At 50.7% G+C, this 20,552-nt stretch overlaps 9 protein-coding genes across 9 annotated transcripts; 4 read left to right on the forward strand and 5 right to left on the reverse strand.

Moving 5' to 3' along the window:
- Nucleotides 1-1,256: 1,256 nt before the first annotated feature.
- Nucleotides 1,257-3,700, forward strand: N7473_005186 (uncharacterized protein; the record flags this gene model as incomplete). Its single annotated transcript, XM_057151126.1, has 7 exons — nucleotides 1,257-1,417; nucleotides 1,471-1,571; nucleotides 1,635-1,793; nucleotides 1,843-2,381; nucleotides 2,443-2,716; nucleotides 2,775-3,134; nucleotides 3,205-3,700. Coding segments are annotated over 7 exons (2,070 nt in total), but the record flags the coding sequence as incomplete, so codon positions are not given.
- A 1,071-nt stretch (nucleotides 3,701-4,771) lies between these two features.
- On the reverse strand, nucleotides 4,772-6,157 carry N7473_005187 (NAD(P)/FAD-dependent oxidoreductase; the record flags this gene model as incomplete). The annotated part of the gene is made up of 2 exons (XM_057151127.1): nucleotides 4,772-5,872; nucleotides 5,948-6,157. The coding sequence occupies 2 exons, from the start codon at nucleotides 6,155-6,157 to the stop codon at nucleotides 4,772-4,774; spliced, it is 1,311 nt and encodes a 436-aa protein (XP_057008932.1).
- A 392-nt stretch (nucleotides 6,158-6,549) lies between these two features.
- On the forward strand, nucleotides 6,550-7,505 carry N7473_005188 (pyrroline-5-carboxylate reductase family protein; the record flags this gene model as incomplete). Its single annotated transcript, XM_057151128.1, has 2 exons — nucleotides 6,550-6,592; nucleotides 6,646-7,505. 2 exons carry the CDS (start codon nucleotides 6,550-6,552, stop codon nucleotides 7,503-7,505), a joined length of 903 nt encoding a protein of 300 aa, XP_057008933.1.
- A 142-nt stretch (nucleotides 7,506-7,647) lies between these two features.
- N7473_005189 (uncharacterized protein) lies at nucleotides 7,648-8,547 on the reverse strand (the record flags this gene model as incomplete). Its single annotated transcript, XM_057151129.1, has 2 exons — nucleotides 7,648-8,365; nucleotides 8,420-8,547. 2 exons carry the CDS (start codon nucleotides 8,545-8,547, stop codon nucleotides 7,648-7,650), a joined length of 846 nt encoding a protein of 281 aa, XP_057008934.1.
- Nucleotides 8,548-9,022: 475 nt separating this feature from the next.
- Nucleotides 9,023-10,964, forward strand: N7473_005190 (Aldehyde/histidinol dehydrogenase; the record flags this gene model as incomplete). The annotated part of the gene is made up of 4 exons (XM_057151130.1): nucleotides 9,023-9,166; nucleotides 9,228-9,700; nucleotides 9,775-10,724; nucleotides 10,792-10,964. 4 exons carry the CDS (start codon nucleotides 9,023-9,025, stop codon nucleotides 10,962-10,964), a joined length of 1,740 nt encoding a protein of 579 aa, XP_057008935.1.
- A 657-nt stretch (nucleotides 10,965-11,621) lies between these two features.
- On the reverse strand, nucleotides 11,622-12,890 carry N7473_005191 (proline dehydrogenase family protein; the record flags this gene model as incomplete). Its single annotated transcript, XM_057151131.1, has 2 exons — nucleotides 11,622-12,450; nucleotides 12,520-12,890. 2 exons carry the CDS (start codon nucleotides 12,888-12,890, stop codon nucleotides 11,622-11,624), a joined length of 1,200 nt encoding a protein of 399 aa, XP_057008936.1.
- Nucleotides 12,891-13,273: 383 nt separating this feature from the next.
- On the reverse strand, nucleotides 13,274-13,549 carry N7473_005192 (uncharacterized protein; the record flags this gene model as incomplete). The annotated part of the gene is made up of 1 exon (XM_057151132.1): nucleotides 13,274-13,549. One exon carries the CDS (start codon nucleotides 13,547-13,549, stop codon nucleotides 13,274-13,276), a length of 276 nt encoding a protein of 91 aa, XP_057008937.1.
- Nucleotides 13,550-14,532: 983 nt separating this feature from the next.
- Nucleotides 14,533-15,342, forward strand: N7473_005193 (peroxiredoxin family protein; the record flags this gene model as incomplete). Its single annotated transcript, XM_057151133.1, has 4 exons — nucleotides 14,533-14,579; nucleotides 14,719-14,831; nucleotides 14,915-15,078; nucleotides 15,163-15,342. The coding sequence occupies 4 exons, from the start codon at nucleotides 14,533-14,535 to the stop codon at nucleotides 15,340-15,342; spliced, it is 504 nt and encodes a 167-aa protein (XP_057008938.1).
- Nucleotides 15,343-16,152: 810 nt separating this feature from the next.
- On the reverse strand, nucleotides 16,153-20,479 carry N7473_005194 (Mtc5p; the record flags this gene model as incomplete). Its single annotated transcript, XM_057151134.1, has 2 exons — nucleotides 16,153-17,199; nucleotides 17,261-20,479. The coding sequence occupies 2 exons, from the start codon at nucleotides 20,477-20,479 to the stop codon at nucleotides 16,153-16,155; spliced, it is 4,266 nt and encodes a 1,421-aa protein (XP_057008939.1).
- Nucleotides 20,480-20,552: the final 73 nt, after the last annotated feature.

Below are 20,552 nucleotides of genomic sequence, written 5' to 3' on the forward strand. Positions count from 1 at the left end.
AGAAGCTATACCCGTTTGGCTTCCCGACGGCAGACCCTTGCAAGTATAGGCAAGGTAAGACATCATTCAGGCCGGCAATATTACACAGCATTAGAAATAGCATAGAAATATTTTGTGATGATGATAGAGTAAACCAGGGAAGCAGAAATAGAATGTACATGAAGGGAAATGAGAAACTCGTTGGAGTACATGGTTCTGTACAGTAGTTAACTATAACTTGGCAGCCTGAGAACTCAGGGTGGAACTAACATGGACCGCGTCTGTTTCTGGCGTCAAAAACGCCGCTCATTTTCTTTGTTGAAACCCTTGGCATCAACGAATAGTGGGAAGATCTTCTCGAATATGCTTATATCATCATTAATAGTTACTTTGATAGCTAAACTCCACATATCCATCGATAGGTCATGGAAAAAGCTGAAAAGGCTGACCAGATGGCACTCTCTGGCAAGTGAGGGGCATCGGGAGGGCAGCCGGTGGAGAAGCTTATCAGTAGAGGTCTGTGTGGAAAATCCGGCCACCCTCCCGTAGTCACGTACATGATGCGCCATGAACGAGTTGTCGTGTGATAACCTACGAGCTAATGAATATCTGGGGTTAGAATCCGCTGATTATGGGGTAGAGGCCCTTATCCGACCACTGACGTCAGATCTGATGCCTAAATCTGACACTTATGGACGGACTATCTCCGAGAAGAGTTGCCAGCAATCTGCCAAGTAGTACCTGCACGATAAGCTGTTCGAAATGTTTGAAATTATTAGAGACTCTAGGTGGCCAGCTATCTGAAAAGTAGAAAGTGGAATTATTTGAATGGATGTCTTTGTGTAGGCCTAAGATTGATGCTCAACTACCGCAAGGATAATAATCCGCCTACCATGTCGAAGCAAACAGGGACTGTGAACAACTAACTATATAGAAAATGCGCACCAGTCTCTGGAATATCTCATAAATATCTTTTCAATGAATCTTCCGTGGCTTGATCAGATGTTCAGAGGTGGCAACAATTCCCTATCGCTATAGGATGGCCTCCTTATTATTCGTCCCTCGTTATCTCAAAGGCAAAACCGGGCGGCTCCACCGGCCAGGTTCCCCCGCATTTTCACTCAATTGATAATTTCGCGTTCCCGGCGTCAACGGCATCTCACCCGGCATCTACAAGCAAATCGTGCTCATGGCGGGGACCGGTCCGCGAGTTGCTAAACGATCTTTGAATGCGTATGTTTATTCTAGAAGCTGAAGGAGGCTATGGACATGGATAGGGAGTACTAACATGGCTTGGAATTCCTGATAGCTGCACTCGATGTCGCAGGCAGAAGATCAAATGTTCTGGATCACAGCCTTGCGATGGCTGCAACAAACGCAAGCTTACCTGCGTCTTTGATGATCGCGATCAGAAGATTCTAGTCACTAGAGGGTATGCGTCCGATGACCTAGGTCCAAGAGACCAAAAGCATGGTGGCTAACCCGGTATAGCTACATCGATGAGTTGCTGCAGAAGATTGCCACTTTCCAACAAAGCGACCGCGTGCATCAGAGTCCCCTAAGTCCAGAATATGCAGAGGATACATCTCCCAGTTGGTTTCATTCCCTGACTCCTTGATATCGCTTGCTTGGCTGATGACGAGAGTGCATTGTAGATCCCAAAGAACAAAATGATGTATCAGATATTGCCAAGTCATCACCTAATAACCGTGAAGACCTTCTTCATCATGAGCTGGAGGATCCTGCATCAGGACTAACAAACCCTCTATCCACCGGACCTCCCGCGTTCATGTCGGCAGAGAATGGAAGAACATGTATGTTGGCACCTCGCTACACAATCCGGGCTATCCTAACATCTCCTAGTCTATCTAGGAACCTCGTCAAATTGGTCCTTCACACGCCGAGTCCTCAGCCTAACGCATGAACACATTTACCAAGAAGCTCTTCCAACTGGAGCCTTGCTCTTTGATGGTACGACCTACGACCTTGGCTGGGACGGCTTGCGTAGGCCACAGGATCCAGACACCCCTGCCGTTCCTACCTTCGACCACGCACTATATCTCATCAATGTTGTCAAGTTCCGCTGCGGACAACTTTACCACCTCTTCGATGAGAATGACTTTATGAGGAATCTGCACGAGTTCTACTCGGGACCTCAGCCGAATGCAACAGCCGGGCTGTGGTATATCCACTTCCTTTTGATCCTGGCCTTCGGCAAGGGATTTGTGCAGCATAAATTGCAGGGAAATAAGCCTGCCGGGGCGGAATACTTTGTGAAGGCACTCCAGTTGCTTCCCGACATTAGTGTTCTCCATCAAGAGCCCATCGAGTCCACAGAAATATTGTGCTGTGTGGCGTTGTACCTGCAAGCCTTGGATTGTCGCTCGTCAGCTCATAACTATGTAAGCTTTTGAAAATTCTTTGATGCAGCTAGATGAATTGCTCATAACTTGTTTTCTATAGATTGGACAAGCCATGCGAATGGCGATGGCTGAAGGCCTCCACACTCAAATGCCGATTGAGTATCTAGGAGAAAGCTTTGTGCAAAGGTGTCGCAAGATTTGGTGGACCGTATACGTTATGGATCGTGAGATGACTTCACTCATGGGATTACCTCAGTCCCTGAATGATGATCATGTCAACGCCCTTCTTCCCACATTTCCAGGCGCCGGACAGAAGACCGCTGGAATCGGCATGCAAATTAAATTGTCCCGAATCATTGCAGAGATCAACAGTAGTAAGTCTTTCCAAGCATTCCAGGGTCATTCAGCCATAAATCTAATTGCTTTTAATAGCTGTCTATGCGATTGATGGCCGCTTGAACCGAAACTTCTTGCTTCGGACCAAGACAGCCTTGGCAAGTGTTGCCCGCCTAGCCGATGAACTGCAAGAGAGTTTCCCATTACAGGCGGAGCGATCGACGAATGGGGTCTCCAGGAAATCCGCCTATCTTCACCTTCTATATCATCAGTGTATTGTGCTTGCAACTCGACCCCTTCTCTTCTGTTTTTTGAAGATCCGCTTCGAATCGCCGCAAAATTGCTCGGATGCTTTGAACACTTCCCGAAACGTTCGAAACTTGATCCAAATGTGCATGGAGTCTTCTCAGCAAATAATCAGTATTCTTCATAGCCTTCAATCAGAAGGCCTACTTGGTAATTTATCCGCAACTTACTACCGACTCACCTACGTCAATGAATTTGTTCTAACTCCAAATTCCTCCAGAAACATTCCTCCCTTTCGACCTCGAGTCCATATTCGTCTCAACAGTAGTCCTCCTCATCGGACCCGCCATCGATATCCGCTGGAACTTTCCCATATGGGTCGAAAAAGCATACACAATCTTCGAAGACATCATCGAGAACGGCAACCTGATCGCCAAGTTCCGGCGCTCGGAGTTACAACTTCTAGATGAGCTGTTGAGCTGTTTCCCTGAAGATCAACCCGGACGCCTATCTGCGTTGGTCGCCTTCCCGAATAACCCCCTCAATCACTCACACGAGGAGTTAGCAAAATCTTTCCCACCATCCTCACATGTTCTCAGCCATGATATGTTGTCTGACCCTGGTGCTGACATGGGAGATGATGGCGCTTTTACCAGTGGGTGGAGCGCAGCGCAGATTATGGCCGTGGCGGATTCTATTGAAGGTATTGATACGGAGTGGATGTCCAATGCGATGATTGAGCATAGTATTTGGTAGATATACTTGGTAGATATGGTTTTACGCTGATTAATGAATGACGATACTTGAATTGAAATCACTTTTGCTGCCATGATAAATCCATGGATACTAATATTCGAAATGTGTCACCGCTAAGCAGGAGTTGCTCCACTCACTTGTAGCTGCACTCAATCTAACGCCTGTAATGCAATGAACCAACAAGAATCACGTACCGTAGCGTACGTGTCCTCACATCACCAAAACTCTGCGAGCCCTCTCAAAAGAAATTCGGCCAACCATCATCCTTGCACGCCTGACACGGACCCGCTACCTTACAATCTGGGGGATCAAAGTATCTCGCATACCTATGCCAAATTGCCGAGTAAGTCTTGAAACGGGCCTCCTCTATAATTACGCAAGGCTCTTGATTGCGCCGCTGTATGGCTTCGGGGCATTTCTGGACGCCGGCGATGAAGACATGGCCACAGCCGAATTGGCTGGAATGATCCAAGACTGCTAGGATGCACATCTGGAGATGGGTTAGCTTTATTTGTAAGTGTGTTGGGGCAGTAATGAATTTACCTTAACAGTGTTGATGATTAGTATCGTCAAGAGAAGCTGTAGTGTCAGCTTGTTTCTCAGTATTGTTTAGGGGCGGGGTGGGACTTTTTGGGACTTGAGGGGTTGCTGATTGTTGTAGATAGTTTTGATTGATTTTCACGTGGAGAGCATAGTGTTATCTTATATTCAGAGGGAAGAGCTTTGTGTTTTGGCTTGAATACAAACACAAAGCAGAATGTCGTCTGCTGAGACGGTTGGTGGTACAAGAGACAAAGAACTCGAGAACAAAAGCCTGAGTTCTAGAAACAATTAACAAAGCTATGTGATGGCCGACCCTGCGATTTATTGAGAGGATTTGAATAATTTCCAGGACTCGTTTAGTAATGATACTTTGTGATTTTGTGCGCGAGAAGAAAACCATGACAGATTTCTTTGATTGAGGGTGATAGAAGTAACCGAGAAAAGACAAAGTGAAAGCACTCTATTCCTTTGGTCAATATGTCATATGCCCTCGGTTGGAAAGAATGCGAATACTATGCAATGGTCCGAGGGAATCAATCACGGTCTATTTACAGCTTTGAGGCCTTTGCAGGCATGATAGCAGACAGCTCCTTGGAGTCTCCGAGACGCCAGCTCACATCACCTCCCCAATCCTTGCCAGCCTTGGGATCTGGTTGTTTCCACCGCCAGCGTGCCAGAGTCTGCTTATTGTTGGGTGACTCCAGGAGATCCGTTACCCAGGTACCAGCGATCGGGAACATCTTGAACAGATGGCCCGAATCACCGGACAAAAGCATGAGAGAAGAGTCCAGATTCGGCACATAGTCGATGATGAATTCAGAGTCGTTTGTATCAGCGAACCAACAAAGTGACTTCTTGACAAGGGGTCGGTCGGCCAGAGATGGAAGCGTTTGAGCCAAGAGTTTCCTCATCTGCTTCTCATCCTCCTCCGGAACGAAGGCGCTCTCTTTCAGCGACTTCGGTGAATGTGACACGCCCGTCTTGGGATCCGTATTGATGTACCCACCACCCATGGGGCACAGCTTCAGCAAGTTGGTCTTCGGGTCTGGTTCAAAGAAAAATCCCAAATCACGGGCATAAGTCACCGGGATACCACGGAGACCCGAGGTCTCATCGTCGGTGAGTTGGACGTGAGCGACAGACCATGACTTGGCGACAACCTGCTGTCCAATTTGAGGGACCAAACGACCAGCACCGGCACCTGCGGCAACAATGACCAGAGATGATGGGTGGAATCGGCCATTCTTTGTCCGGATACCAGCGCACTTTCGCCCATTGACGGTGCTGACGTAGACAAGCTCATCCACAGCACCTTGCTCGCCTAGAAAGAATCGCACTCCGGAAGCCTGCGCAGCGCGGTAGATCCCTGCAAGGGCGTTACCGGAATGGGCATATCCATCGAAGTTATTGAAGTATCCTTTCCAGCCCGGAAGGGGGCCATCTAGCTGCCAGCAAGTCTGCCGAATATCTTCCTCGCCGTCTAGAGATCTGACATGCGGTTTGATGAGGGCATTACGCTCAGCTGAGGCGCGGAATCTGTTCAGCGTATCGATCGCTTTTTGGGGCGCATCACCGGATACACAGTGGAGGAAGCCGGTCTGGTGGAAATGAGGGGCGAACAAGGGAGTTTTCCACGCAGCGATTGCTTTCTGAAGTCCAGAAATTGTTTAGAATGGATTAAAAAAGGGTTGAATAGGAGTGTTAACGCCATCGGGTATACATACAATCGTCAAATCGGTATAAAAAGGATCCTCGTATTCAGCGCGCACAATCTTATTCAGATCATTGGCTGCAGAGTAACGCGGGGGGATATGATCGTCCCTCTCAAACACAGAGACATTTGTGTATCCTTCCTGCGCGAGATGGTAGGCCGTGGAGAGACCAAAAGCACCACCTCCCACGATGAGAATCGCATCCGACTTGGAGACGCCCATGGTCACTAAGCCCGAGTTCGAAATACTTTCTGTTCCGTTCTCGCCTGATGATATTTATGACTTGCCATTGATGATAGATACCCCGCAAGTCGCGCTTCTTCTTTCCAAGGACCGGCATCTTTTGCGACAAATGCACGAGTGGCTGATCTAGGCCCATCGTTATCAGTCGGGATGCCCTGCCGAGTGGATTGGGCCTGTGAGGAGAAGAGGAGAAGAAGCGCCCGCCACATCGCGGGGGTCGAGAGTCTCCACTTGCTTCGGGCACCCTCCCGATGAGCTTCCACGACTGCTGCCAGGATTGTTTCACAGAGAGATTGCTGGTGTCACTCTGTTATCTCCCCAAAAACTGAATTGAGTAGAATTGTTGAGGAATTCATTGTCATCTGATCACAATGGTAGCAGCGAAAATGGAAACTCTGTGCCTGTTGGGATGTGGTGAGTGAATAGCGCAGTAGCGAGCTCCCTCAAGACTAATTGGTTGGCTATAGGAAACCTGGGATCAGCTATCTTGAACAGTTTGCTGGAAACGTCAGACAGTGACCCCTTGTTCAGTCGATTCATCGCCTGTGTCCGCAGCGAAGCCTCGGCGCAAAGGCTTACAGAGAAATACCCCCAGCACCAGAATCGACTCTCCATTTCTCGTGGCGACAATGTTCGAGCCGTGCACGAGTCCGACGTGATTATCCTGGGCGTGGACCCGGCCGATATCGAGAGTGTGTTGAAGCAGACAGGCCTACCGGAGGTGTTGGAGGGCAAGCTCTTGATCAGCATCGCAGCTGGATGGACCAGACAAAAGCTCGAAGAAACCATCTATGGAAGTGAGACCACCAATGCCAACAAATCTGGCCGGGCATGGGTTGTACGCACTCTCCCCAATATAGCGGCTCAGGTCTCACAGTCCCTGACGGCCATCGAAGTCTCTGAACCCTCTCCACCAGAATCATACTTGAAGATCACGACAGCAATTTTCGAGCGCATTGGGCGCGCCGTGGAAATTGAGCCACGACTTATGAATGCGACCACTGCCGTAGGAGGATCTACACCGGCCTTCTTCGCTGTCATTTGCGATGCGCTAATTGATGCGGCTGTGGCGGTTGGCATGCCTCGGAATTTGGCCCATACCATGATCTTCCAGTCTATGCAAGGAACGGCCACGATGCTCCAGAGTGGAATGCACCCGGCTATACTCAGGGATCAAGGCACATCTCCGGAAGGATGTACAATTGGCGGATTGATGGTGATGGAGGAGGCAGGTGTTCGGGGTCATATTGGACGTGCCCTTCGTGAAGCGGTGACTTTGGCTCGACTTATGGAGACCACGGAGCATGTGAATGACACTCGGCATTAAGTACATAGAGTGCATACTTTGTATTTGATAGACTAAAAGAGAAGATTTGAATAATATCTATATGTCCATATAATGCCTCGGACGCTTGTCGCATAACATCGGTGGTATCTCATAACTATAGTCCCTCTTTCCTTGCATCAATTCAAGCTCCAACTTCTAATTTCTTATGAAATGTCGACCTCAACTCCATATTCGCCAAACATCCAAATCCAAACGCAGGAATAATTCGAATACACCTAAACACTGTAGTCGATCCCAAATACCGCTGAGACTGCACGATCCGGTCGGCGAGTGGTACGTGATGCTGCCGGATATACAAGTCGAGGGCGAACAAATGCAATGGCGTCGCTACCAGCTGCGTCAACACTGGCACAGTCAACTGCGTGATAACCGGTTTTGCATGTGGATGACTGGTCAAGTTGTCCGGTATCGCCTCCGCGAGTCTGGGAGCCAGTGTGAAGGAACCAAAGATGGTGATACTGTCGCGAGCAAGGAACATGGCCGTTGCAGCTCGTGCAACACCCTTGTTCTGGACAAGCGACTTTCGCACAGTCTCGACATTGTTGGGGCTTTGTTGTGTCCCAAAAATTTGGGCATATTTAAGGTCTTTCCATACCCCCAAGGGGACGTTGACAATCGTGGTTGAAAGGAATGTGATCATCCCCGTCGCTGTAGCTTTCAGCTCTGTGCCGATAGTGTCGGCCCCATTGGCGACCGCATAAGTAGCGGCGTACAAGGTCCAGATGAGGCCAAAAGGTACTTGGAAGACAAATCGTGCCGGATTTCTTAGGGCAGCAAGGGTATGGGTGCGGAGGCCGCGAATGATGGGTTGGTTGAACGAGGACTTTTCGACGAGAGCCCTAGTAGCTTGTTAGTGTTGGAGCCTGGGATAAATATCATGAGTAAATGATTACCTGTCAATGATTGTAATTATCGGCGTTATAAGTGTCGCTGATATTGCTGCTGCGCCTATGTCTCCAGATAGTTTTCGGAGAATCGAGCTATTCCAACGTTGTTGGCTCTTGGCGGAACTGTGCTCCATTGTATGGGATTTTTTAGTGATAATGTTCGAGTGCAAGAACTTTTACGACAACTCTTTGACATACTTCCCCCTCAAGACAAACTGATGTTCTTTTTCTTTTGCAGATCGCCTCTCCTCAATCTGGGTTCCGTTGCTCGTTTGGTCTCGTGCGAGTCGCAGATAACTGCCGACAGACGGTGGCGGGGGGCCATCGGAAGCCCTCCCGATGGTCAGATTGGCATACTTTTCCACACTTTGCATACTTTCAGCTTTGGACAGCTTTATCCTTTATCGCTGGCTCCACAGGGCCGAGCGTCATACCTCCAGAGCTCCAACAAGAAAAAGTACAGCGGGGTAGCGGTTCGACAGATGTCGGTCGTCCATCCGATGCCATCCCAATGGCCGGCCTTGATAAAGCTAGCACTATCGTCAACAAATTTCAATCTACACACATTCCAGACATTAGACGACTAGTACTGCAGTTCTTATTGTCGCCATGTCCGCCACATCACTCATGAACTTGCGCTCAGCGCGGTCGTTTGCGCCTCGTCTGCGATCTCTGCCTGCTCGGCCTTTGATTCAGCTTCGAGGCAAGGCGACAGCTCCCTTCCGTCTCCCCGATCCTCGTAACGAGCCAAACGTGAGAGAGCAAACTCTTCAAAAGAATCATAGAATTCCTGACTAACATCAATCCACTCTAGCCACTATACAAGAGAGGCTCCGAGGAGCGCACCAAGCTCGAAGAAGCCCTTTCCAAGCTCCGGTCTCAATTGCCCGTTCGCAGCGACATCTACTACGATGGCAAGATCCAGCAGAGTCTCAAGTCTTGGGATCAACCACTGCCTGCCGAGCACGCCACCACATTCACAAACTACCCCCTCGCCACAAAGGAGCAGACCATAGCAGCAATCAACGCCGCATTGAAGGCCAAGAAGGAGTGGGAGGAGACGCCATTTGTTGACCGAGCTGCCATCTTCCTCAAGGCCGCCGAATTGGTTACCACCAAATACCGCTATGACTTGATTGCGGCTACTATGCTTGGCCAGGGCAAGAATATCTGGCAGGGAGAAATTGATGCTGCGGCTGAGCTGGCGGACTTTTTCCGTCTCAACTGCAACTATGCTGCGGAGATCTTGGAGAGACAACCCACTCGTGGCAGTGACGGAATGTGGAGGTGAGTAACCAATAAGCTGCCCTTGGCGATATTTACCAGGAGTTTGAGAGACTTTGCTAATTGTAACTTTCTAGCCGACTGGATTACCGACCCCTGGAGGGTTTCGTCTACGCCGTTTCGCCCTTCAACTTCACTGCTATCGGTGGTAACTTGATCGCCGGGCCCGCCTTGATGGGTAACGTCGTGGTCTGGAAGCCATCGCCCTCCAACGTCTACGCCAGCAACTTGGTCTACCACATTCTCCTCGAGGCCGGTCTGCCTCCCAATGTGATCCAGTTTGTCACCGGTGACCCCGAGACTATCACCGAAGCTGTATTGGAGCACAACGACTTCGCCGGTCTTAACTTCATTGGATCATCGGACGTCTTCCGCTCTCTGTATGGCAAGATCGCCACCGGAGTCGCCAACAAGGCCTACCGCGAGTTCCCTCGCGTCGTTGCAGAGACTAGTGGCAAGAACTTCCACCTCGTCCATCCCAGTGCGGACATCACCAGCGCAGTTAACCACACTATCCGAGGCTCTTTCGAGTACCAGGGCCAGAAGTGCTCTGCTACTTCGCGTCTGTACCTCCCCGAGTCCAAGGCTGAGGAGTTTTTGACAGGTTTGAAGGCTGGTGTGAAGGATATCACCATTGGAAACCCCGACAAGGATCTGGAGGCCTTCATGGGTCCCGTCATTCACCGCAAGTCCTTTGACAAGATCAAGTCTATCATTGACAAGAGTAACAAGGACCCATCCATCAAGCTCGTTGCTGGTGGTACCTACGACGACTCGGTTGGCTTCTACGTCCACCCAACTGTCTACCAGGTCAACTCGCCCGACCACCAACTCTTCAACGAGGAGATTTTCGGTCCCGTTCTGGCTGTTTACATCTATCCCGACGCCGAGTGGTCCTCTACCCTGAAGAAGGTAGACGAGAACGGTGGAGGCTTCGCCCTCACCGGTGCCGTCTTCGCTTCAGACCGCAGGGCTATCCGTGAGGCTGAGGATGCTCTCCGCTACTCTGCCGGTAACTTCTATATTAGTAAGTCTTCCCTAATATTCTCCTTCAGATCTCAGGTCCGGATCCTAACATTCTACTCTCCCTCCAGACTGCAAGACCACTGCCGCCCTGATCGGCCAGCAATCCTTCGGTGGTGCCCGTGCCAGTGGCACCAACGATAAGGCCGGTAGCTCGGACGTTCTCCGCCGCTTCACGAGCCCCCGTTTGATTAAGGAGGAGTTCTTCCCTCAGACTGGATATACTTATCCCAGTAACCATTAGATTGCATTATAGCGGCAGTTTTCTGATTCAAACTGTATGATTTAAGTTTTATTAGACCTGAATTTATGCTTCAAAAGCGCTTTTGCTTGGATTTATGACTTCCAATTCCTTCACCTAATCGAACTTTACGAAGGTGTTAATTCAATTTTATAAAGTGAGATTCAGGAGCACAGTGTTTCTATAACTAGTTGATGGTCTAGCTCCATAATCGGAGAATCCCATTGTAGACATTCTGCAGTGCTGCCCGATAGATAGTTGACTTGTCGTTAATAGAATTCCTCAATTTTCAAGGACTCATGCAAAGATGCATAAATGATGCTAGGATAAAGCCGACCTAGGCTTCGTGGTATCACAATGTGGGGGGCAATCACCCCGCGCTTTCTCAACCCTATTTGGGTGGCCAAATCCACCGATTACCAGGTGCGGCTATCGAACCCTGTTTCCCGCAGCCGCCACTCGGCAGGGCTCCCGTAGAGCATCTTGAATGATAACTCTAATCATTGCATCAAACTAGTGTCAATCATGATGCAAACTAGAAAGGTTGTGCACTTGTTTTTACTAAACCAATATGGATTCAGTCTTGTATGAGAGCTCTCCTAAATAAGGGAAAATAAAGAAAGAGTATATCAATGATAATTATTCATTTCATAGATATTGTCATCTATACTTCATTTCTTCATTTCTGCGTACAAAAGAGAAACTTCTCTTCAGCCTACGCTTAAACTCCGCCTTAAGCGCACTATACTCATCACTCGTCCGCAACACCGCATCCCGGTTCTCAATAGCCCTCCGCAACAAGTATGCTAGACACTCTCCCATGCCACCCCAGGTAGAGCACTTGTAAACCTCCGGAGTCCCATCGCTCCCCTTAAGAGCGAGAAGAGAGAAGCTCACTTCGTCGGACATTCCATGGAGCTGGGCGAAGCCGACGGGGACGGTGGGGAGTCCGGCTTGGGTACGTTGCTTGTGAAGGTGATGAGCGGCCATGACGGACTCGCGGTTATGGCTGGCCAGGAAGAGGTTGACGGAAGGGAAGGGGGTTGTCGTTCCAAAGTCACCGATGGTGCGCTTCAGAGCGCCCTGGGAAATAGTGTTGTAGGCGTTATCAGTGTCCGCCTTGGTATCGTGGATGAGGGCTCGTTCGTCAGAGGCCATGTAAGCACCCCGAACAAGCTTGAGACCCAACGTGAACCCTTCTTGTTGGGCAGCGGTGAGATGCTTGGTGAGAGTATCGGATGTACTCTTAAGGTAGGCTTGGTACGTGTTGTAGACCACGGCGTATCCGTCTCGGTTGTACTTGCGCATGAGGTCGAGGGTCAATCGAAGGATACCCCATTGGAAGTGTTGGGACTCGGCATCGACAAGAATTCGAACGTTGCGCTCTTTACATCTTTGGCAGATTTCATCCATGGCGTTCATCATTTGGGTTGGGGGAAGATCGCCCTTGGAAAAGGCCTCGGTGACCGTAGGACCAGCCCCAGTCAATCTGTGAATTAGATTATGTTAGTGACTGTCAATGATTAGATAGACAATGAGACTGAATTGGACGACATACTTGACAGCCAGGTAATCTCCATCTTCAAGTTGCTCCACCGTTTCGAGGGTTCCTTTCCGCCAAGCTTCAATATTGGCACAGTGGACCAGGCGAGGATCTAATTGTTCTCCATTCCCCTGTGCCTCCAAAGCGGCAACACCCAAACCATGTTGAGTCTTGGTACGGTGATCAAACACAGTCTCTTTGGCGTATGTCATAATCACACCACGGAATCCCATGTCCTTCAATTCCTTAATAGTAGCCTTAGTCTCTGCTGCGTTCTCGCCCGCACAGAATTGCTCGTAGAAGGTCTTCTTCAAGACACCATGGAGTATAGGATTGCGGTCCACGTTAAGCAAGAACCCCCGATTAGGCTTGGAGAGAATAGACATGACCCATAGCGAAGGATAAAGAAGCCATGACTTGGACGAGATAGTCGAGACAAGGAGAGACCGGAGAAGGACACGAGTCGGAAGAACAGACAAGGGAGGAAAAGAAGGAGCTGCTTGCGCCGTCTGTTTTTGGGCAATCTGCAGCGTAGATGTAAACCTCCGTTGCTTCAGGTTGAGCCTTGAAGAATTATGCTTGGGTATATTCCATCTCGCAACGAGTATTTCTCCCACGCGAGGAGTCGGCTTTCCAGTAAACAAAAGAGCCATTGTATATGCCTAGCAGTGGCGAGATTGTCTGACTCTGTGAATACGGCTGTCCTGGTCCAGATGAACCAGTTTATTTATCGATACACCCCGCCTATCCAGCTTCCCCGCGGTATCTCTTAGATCTCGTTATCTGGAGGGGACATCCTCGGGCGCCTCCCCGACAGGCTGGCTGCGGAAGCCAGACCAAACCGCGAGGGGTTCGAGTTCCAAGCATGAATGTGCTGTACCATGGTGCGCGTGTGTCTACCCTTTCCTCCCGTGTAATCTTGTCCGATCAGCTGGTCGGGTGTGATAAGAAGCTGTTTGCTAATGGGATACCACAGGAGGAGCAGGGTGGCCGGGAGGGTGGCCGTACGTGGGGCATCCCCGCCAGTGGTTGAGGACTCGGCCATGCTACCGATGGAGGGGGATGATAGTAATGAGGGTATCACGAGGACACTTGGTGATAAAGACAATGATGGGTCTGTGAGATCTTTAACCTTAAAGAGTAAGACTGGCATGGGGGGTTCCGGACAATCAAGCAGCTTGCATGGGATCGTGCATCGTCGTTGGTTTTCCACGGTGATGTGACGCAACAGCGGTGAGGTGGCTCCGGTGAGGATGGTCTTCCATTGACGCTTCAGAAATGGCCCCCAGAGGTTTTCAGGTCATATTAGGTGTGTATATATGCTTTGGATTTGTTTCGAGTCTCCATGATCTCCATGATCTCCGCAGGGTGAAGTGTCGGGTATACAGTCCGAAACATACTTCCGTTTGATGCCTGACGGCCTGGATATTAAGGCCACAAAGCTAGCCAAACTGTCCAAACCGACATTTCCCAAAACAGGCAAGCGCCACCCACAGGTCACATGACTCGTTCAGACACCGAGATCCCGCTCAAGATACTCAGGCACTCAAGCACTCAGGTATCAAGGCACCAATACTGGCCTTATCTTCGGTCCCGCCACCAGAAAGTTCTAAACGCTGCCAAACCCTAAGCCAATTAGGTTCACTTTAGTGTTGAGATACTTAGTCATTAGCGCCCCGATAAGTCAGCCAGCCAGTTCTCGGCGGTCTATTTTGCTAATCCATGCGGTTCGGTATCTTTCTGCTTCGGATCACCTCATGGATAAGGCCCAATGAGTTAATATGATAGTTTCCCATAGTCCCACTCCCATTCGTCATATGCGTGATCCCGATGGGCCGATATGTGTAATACAGCAAATCCCCTTACCAAGTTGCCGCTGGCTCGTCCCGGAATATTAAAGCCGCTCTTGCCCCTGGGGGCAAATCCGAACTCTTTTTCTTCCTTATCTCCAATCTATAATTTCTTCTTCCTTCAACACATCTCCCTCTTTTCTTCTACCACCACACTTCTACCCCAACAACTGCAATTATGTCTCTCAAGGCCGGTGACAGCTTCCCCCAGGACGTGACCTTCTCGTACGTGACTCAATTTCCCCCTCAAATTCCGCCATCATCCTACAAACGTCCGCCTTCAAACCCCGCCACCCCGCCACCCCTCCTCCTAGGCACTCTTAGCATCACGGAAACTTCCAAGACTAACCTATCTATCAATTAGCTACATCCCCTGGGCCGAGGATTCCAGCGAGATCACCTCCTGCGGTATCCCCATCAACTACTTCGCCTCCAAGGAGTGGGCTGACAAGAAGGTCATCCTCTTCGCTCTGCCCGGTTCGTCACCGCTTCTCTCAAAATTTTTGTGACGTTTGATTTGTCCACCAAGGTTCTCTCTTGCTGACCGCCACATCCTTCAGGTGCTTTCACCCCTGTCTGCTCTGCCAACCACGTCCCCGAGTACATTCAGAAGCTCCCTGAGCTCCGCGCCAAGGGTGTCGATGTTGTTGCCGTCCTGGCCTACAACGATGCCTACGTCATGAGCGCCTGGGGCAAGGCCAACGGTGTTACCGGTGATGACATTGTAGGTTTCTCTGCACTCTTTTCAGTGGCCATTGCAACCATTCCACTTCGTACCAGACCGGACTAACATTCCCTCCTTCTACAGCTGTTCCTCTCCGACCCCGAGGCCAAGTTCTCCAAGAGCATCGGCTGGGCCGACGCCGAGGGCCGTACTTACCGCTACGCCATCGTCATCGACCACGGCAAGGTCACCTACGCCGCCAAGGAGGCTGCTAAGAACGTCCTGGAGGTTACCTCCGCCGACCACGTTTACAAGCAGCTGTAAGCGGTGTCGCGTGTTCGCGCGTTTCTCGCAAATAGATATGGGTTAGACTGGCGCACTTGATTACAAGGGTTTTTGATTCGAGGGGATGTTTACCATCATCACCCGGGCTGCGAGTGCAGTTTATTAGATATCATTTCCCGCTATTTTTTGCTCTTTGTCGGCCATGACCATAGAGGAATATCATTCTAATGAAGCTATGACAAATACTTGTCTTTTTCGGGTCGGGTCGTAGAGTGTAGTAACGTAGCCAAGGTATAGTATCGTTGGCACTCAACTCCTGCTAAAATTCACGTGAATCAATTTGTATGATAGCAAAGGTGAAGTAATTGAATTGGGCGTTAGTTTAGTGCCAGGAACCCCTGTCCCATGATTGGTGCCCCCGCCGGCGTCTGTCCACGCGGAGGCCAAAGCTCATCGCACTAGTCGTTCGAGAATTAACTTGGTCTGATCCGATGTGGACTTCGGCACCCAGTGGGGGATCGGCAAAATCGGGTCAAGTCAAACCGGACCTCTGATTCGAATAGTGTCATCTGGGATTTATTGGAGCATTTGCTCATTGTTACTCCTAGTTGAGAAATATTGGTCGTGTCGATAATCATGTCATGGATATCTACCCTATGACTCGGGAATACCCGGGCAGGGTCAAGACCAATTGTGGTGAATATATACATTAACGGTTGAATAGTATAGAGCTTGATAAAAATACATAGACACAGACCAAAAACAAGGTGGATATCATCATGAAATTGAACAACCAATAAAGACAAGCTCAACGCCACATTATCATCGTCGAGATCGAAAATCCCACGATCACTTCCCCTTGCCACGAGGCTCAGCGATTGCGACCGTCCGATTCTTCTTCCGATCATCCTTCGGCCGTAGACCCTGACTTAGTCCCCCGCCCATACCCCGCGCAAGAGAGGCAAACGGTGAAGATGTCTGCCATAAGTCTAGCTCATCTTGAAGCTGGCCAACGCCAGTCTTCGAGGTAGGAGTGTTGCGACCGCTCGAGTCAGGGCCGGAAGGTGGTTCAGACTGACGGCGGCGATGCCGTTTCTCATGAGACACGTTCCGGTGGGGGAGGCCGGGGGTTACAGGCTTGGTACCAGGTGACATGGGAGAGTCCCATGCTGGCATCGGCACGTCGGCTGTGACGTAGTCGGAGCAGTTGCAGCCACAGCCCGTAGGGCATGTTGGGAGGACATTGGTGTCTTCGGGTGCATCGAAAGAATCGCTTGCTCGGAGGAACCAGCGATGATGGCAGGAGAAGCAGCTCACGTGGCCACAGCCGAGACACGGCACCAGCATTCCGTCATTAACTTCGCCGCAAATAACGCAGGGAAGTCGGGTAGGGAGAGGTTGACGGGGTTTGCAGTTAGAGCATCGAGGTGATGCGGTTTGTTCCCGACGAGCGCGTTTAGACGGGGTGCTAGGGGCTGGCAGCGGAGCGAAGATGGACACATGCTGAGCATGACCGCAGCCGACGCAGTGACGTTGGAAATCAAGACCTTCATGGCCTGGCGGAGGCTCATTTGGTGTCACCTCAGGGAGGGTCGATATCGTCTTGGAAGTGCGGTTACTCCAGTACTGGCTGGTATGCATGTCATCCTCTGCATTGTCAACCACCGCCCCGATCTTCATGACTTCGCTTTGTTGGACAGGGAGTCCCCATATGGATAGCAGTTCGGCATAAGCAGCACGATAGGACCGATACAGCCATTCCTTGTCACGATCGAGCAAGGAGTCAGGAGCAGCATCGTCTCCATCAAATGCACTTTGATTCTTCAGAGTGACTTTGAATCGAGCTGCCGGCTTAGTTGGTTTGGAGGGGCGGTCACTTTCAGTATCAGATGGAGCCTAGAAAGGTTAGAAAACTGCAACATTAAAGCCCGTATAGAACAGATGATGTTATACATACCACTGGCACAGTTGCCACGCCCGGACTCTGGCCCGGGCTTGGCTTCTTCTTACCCAGGTGACTTGCGGGCGGCGATGCCGATGAAGGCCCGAAGGTGAAGGAACGAGACAACGATGAAGCAAGCACGGATCCAAATCCAGATCCACTTCGAGGCTGAGATTGTTGATCTGGCGAAGCTGCTATTGAGACATTGTGGCTGAGGGCCTTGCGATCTGCAGCAATACCTCGTGGGCGGGAAGAACCCAGAGGGGGTGTAGTGCCGGTAGAGTAAGGAGGAGTAGAATCAAACCGCCAAATCTCACTCGACGAGCGGGCCGAGGTGTGGGGAAGCACTGGTTGAGGCTCTCGCGGGAGAGACGAAGCAGGAGTCGCAGCCTGCGATTTGTTGTTCTGCACGGTCGACGCAACCGAGGAGAAATCGAGGGAGAATGCCCGTTCCTCGACACGAGGTTCTGAGGGTTTCCCTGGCCGGCCCTCGTGGTTTGCTTCTAGCAACACGCAGGAAAGCATTGCTACCATCTGCACATCACCAATACGCTCGAAGTGGTCAAAGAGAGCAGGCACGAGCCAGTGGCTTCCCATAGGGTGGTCTCCCCACCCAACAACACTGCTCGCAAGATCTTTGTAGAGGCCACCTTTGTCAGAGGCTTGGCCAGGAGTCTTAGTGTGGATTCCATGTGCGATTCGTTTCATCCCCATCCTTGATCCCAGAGTAGAGAGTGGTTTCCCTCGAACTTGAAGTATCAATTTGATGAGACCCCAGATCTGAGCCAGTTCGTAGCAGCCCGCGTCTAGAGCGACAGCCGCGTTGTGGGCACACACATCTGTTCCTTTGCCGCAGATGCGATACTGGCTGGCAAGTTCGCGCTTAACTGGTAGCATATCGCTGAGATCATGAATAGAGACCACGTTGCGAGGCGCCTCGGGGAGTTTTGCTGTCGTGGCTCCAGCCGTAGATCGTTGAGAGTTATCCGTCGACCGTGGTCTGTAAATACCGATACTACCGGCACTGCGCCAGGTCTGAGGTGCTTGGAAGCGGGCCGGTAGGCCTGAGAGAATATCAGATGAACCGGATGAGCTGGAAGTTTCAGAGTATGAATCGTCCGAGTAATCAGATGCGCCGTCATCGGTGCTTGTAATTGTGCCGGTCATGCGCGGTCCCGGGGAGCTTGTCTGCAGGCGGCCGAAGCCTTCAAAAACCTTGTCTGACCGGGACAATCGACTCATCTCTTTAAATCCGATGTTATCAAAAAGTTCTGTGGATCTACCCTTTTTGGGCGGAAAGAAACATATCAGACGACCGTCGTTTGCCCACAACGCACCGCAGCCCTTAGCAACGGGCACCATAACATTGGCATTGACCGGTCGAAGCAGCTCTGAACTCATGCCTAGTTCCTGGCTCTGCGTCATGCCAACTTCATCTTCATCACTGGACTCGCCCTCCAATTCACCATTGATAGGTGATTTCACGTTATCACCAGTCTCTCCCAAAATCCACGCGATGCTTTCCTCGAGGCTGCTCTCTCCCAGGAGATAGCGCACTGCGCCTTCCAGACAGCCACGTTTCCGCGACATGTAGGTTTCGGCGATAGTTCGCAGTTCCGCGGTAAGTTTCTGAGATAACTCGTCGGTGACGGCTGCGGTCTTCTGAAAATTGAAAGTGGGGATGGATGTCTTGGGGTAGCTGACGGGGAACTTGATATCAACCTTGAGAAATAAAGATGCACCTTCCGCGCCCCAGGGACCGTTGAGTGAAATAGAGATTTTCCTCTGTCGCACATCAACCGATTCGAATGCAACCTTGCTGAACTTTTCGCCCACATGACTGATCTCATCTCCTAGGGTCTCAATATCCCAGCCCGATATTTTTACGCCCCGCATCCATGCAATCGGGTTGGTTTCGGTTCGGAGATTTGAACGCGGCTGCATACCCATACGGGTATCGACATGGCTACTGCGCTTCCACGCACGGGCATGGGGTACTGAAATAGCGTTCATGCCAGGGCCCCCAGGGTACTGAGTGGTCACCGCTTGATGAGGGCCAACGGAAGAAGCAGCATCGAGCTCCTCCACGTCTAGATCTGAGTTGACATCCCTGAAACTTCGGTAGACCGCGCCTAAGCGCGTCACATTTCGGGTTGAAATAAACGACTTCCCTTTCTCATATCCGACACGTCCCAAAATCTCGGGATCTACCCGATGAAGACGCAGCTCACGATCAGTTCCCCAAGTGACAAGTTGGAATTCTCGATTGTCGATGCCATCCACCACGCCTCCTCGTGGCCTCCACAGGAACTCCTTTACCTGGCCTTTGTGTCCCGGGAAACTGTGCACCAGAGGCAAATCGTCCTCGGGGTTGCTACCCTCGCCAGCTCGCCGGCTATAGAGGTGAAGGTCGCTGTTGCCTCTCTGTGGCATGGCAAGCACACCCCATCCAAAGGGCGTATTTCGAGCTCGCCACACAGGGAACGGTGTGCGGATCAACTTCTCCGGCACCTCTGTATCGGTCGTATAGTCCCAGAACTTAATGGTTTTGTCCAACGAGCATGTTGCGAGAGCACCTCGCCGGACTCGGTTCCAATCCACTCCATAGATCTTGGTATCATGGGCTTCAATGGATTTGATTGGATAGGCACCCATACGATCATCCCAGATTCGGAGATACCGATCGTGAGAACTTGCGATAACATGAGGGTCTTGTCGATTCCATTTGACTTGAGTGGCGCCTGTGAACCAATCCGAAAACGAGATTGCAGGTCGTGAAGGCGTGCGCAGGTCCCAGCAATGCACGAAACTATCAACAGCACAAGTCGCCAGGATGTCCGGATGAAAGGCCGACCAATTAATATCGGTAATTGCTCTTGAGTGGGCATGCAGCACATACTCAATGGGGTTCTGCCATGTCTTCATGGCCAGATTCCACACCAGCGCTTTCTGATTGGAAGTACTCACGACCCAATAGTCGCGCGACGCGAATGGTGACCACTGCACATCGGCGACCTCCCATGGCGTATGGTGAGGGAGATATCTCGGTGGGGAGTAAGGCGAGTCCAGATCGATAACATGAAGGCCCTCCTTGGATGCAAGGACCACATCACGCCCACATGGAGATATGGACATGGATCCAACCGGCTGTTCCACATGAAATGAGCTATCCTCATCAAAGGTCGGGCTTTCAAAGGCCGACGTGAGCGGTCGGGGTTCCATGGAGCTCGACATCTTGACAGCTGCGATCGGCCCTCTCGGCCAATGCAGGCCTTGCCAATGGCTGCAAGATCAGATCACTATGTTT

Source organism: Penicillium subrubescens (genome assembly GCF_028828155.1).
Source record: "Penicillium subrubescens strain IBT 31985 chromosome Unknown utg000004l_segment0_segment0, whole genome shotgun sequence".
In the NCBI taxonomy this organism is placed as follows: Eukaryota; Fungi; Ascomycota; class Eurotiomycetes; order Eurotiales; family Aspergillaceae; genus Penicillium; species Penicillium subrubescens.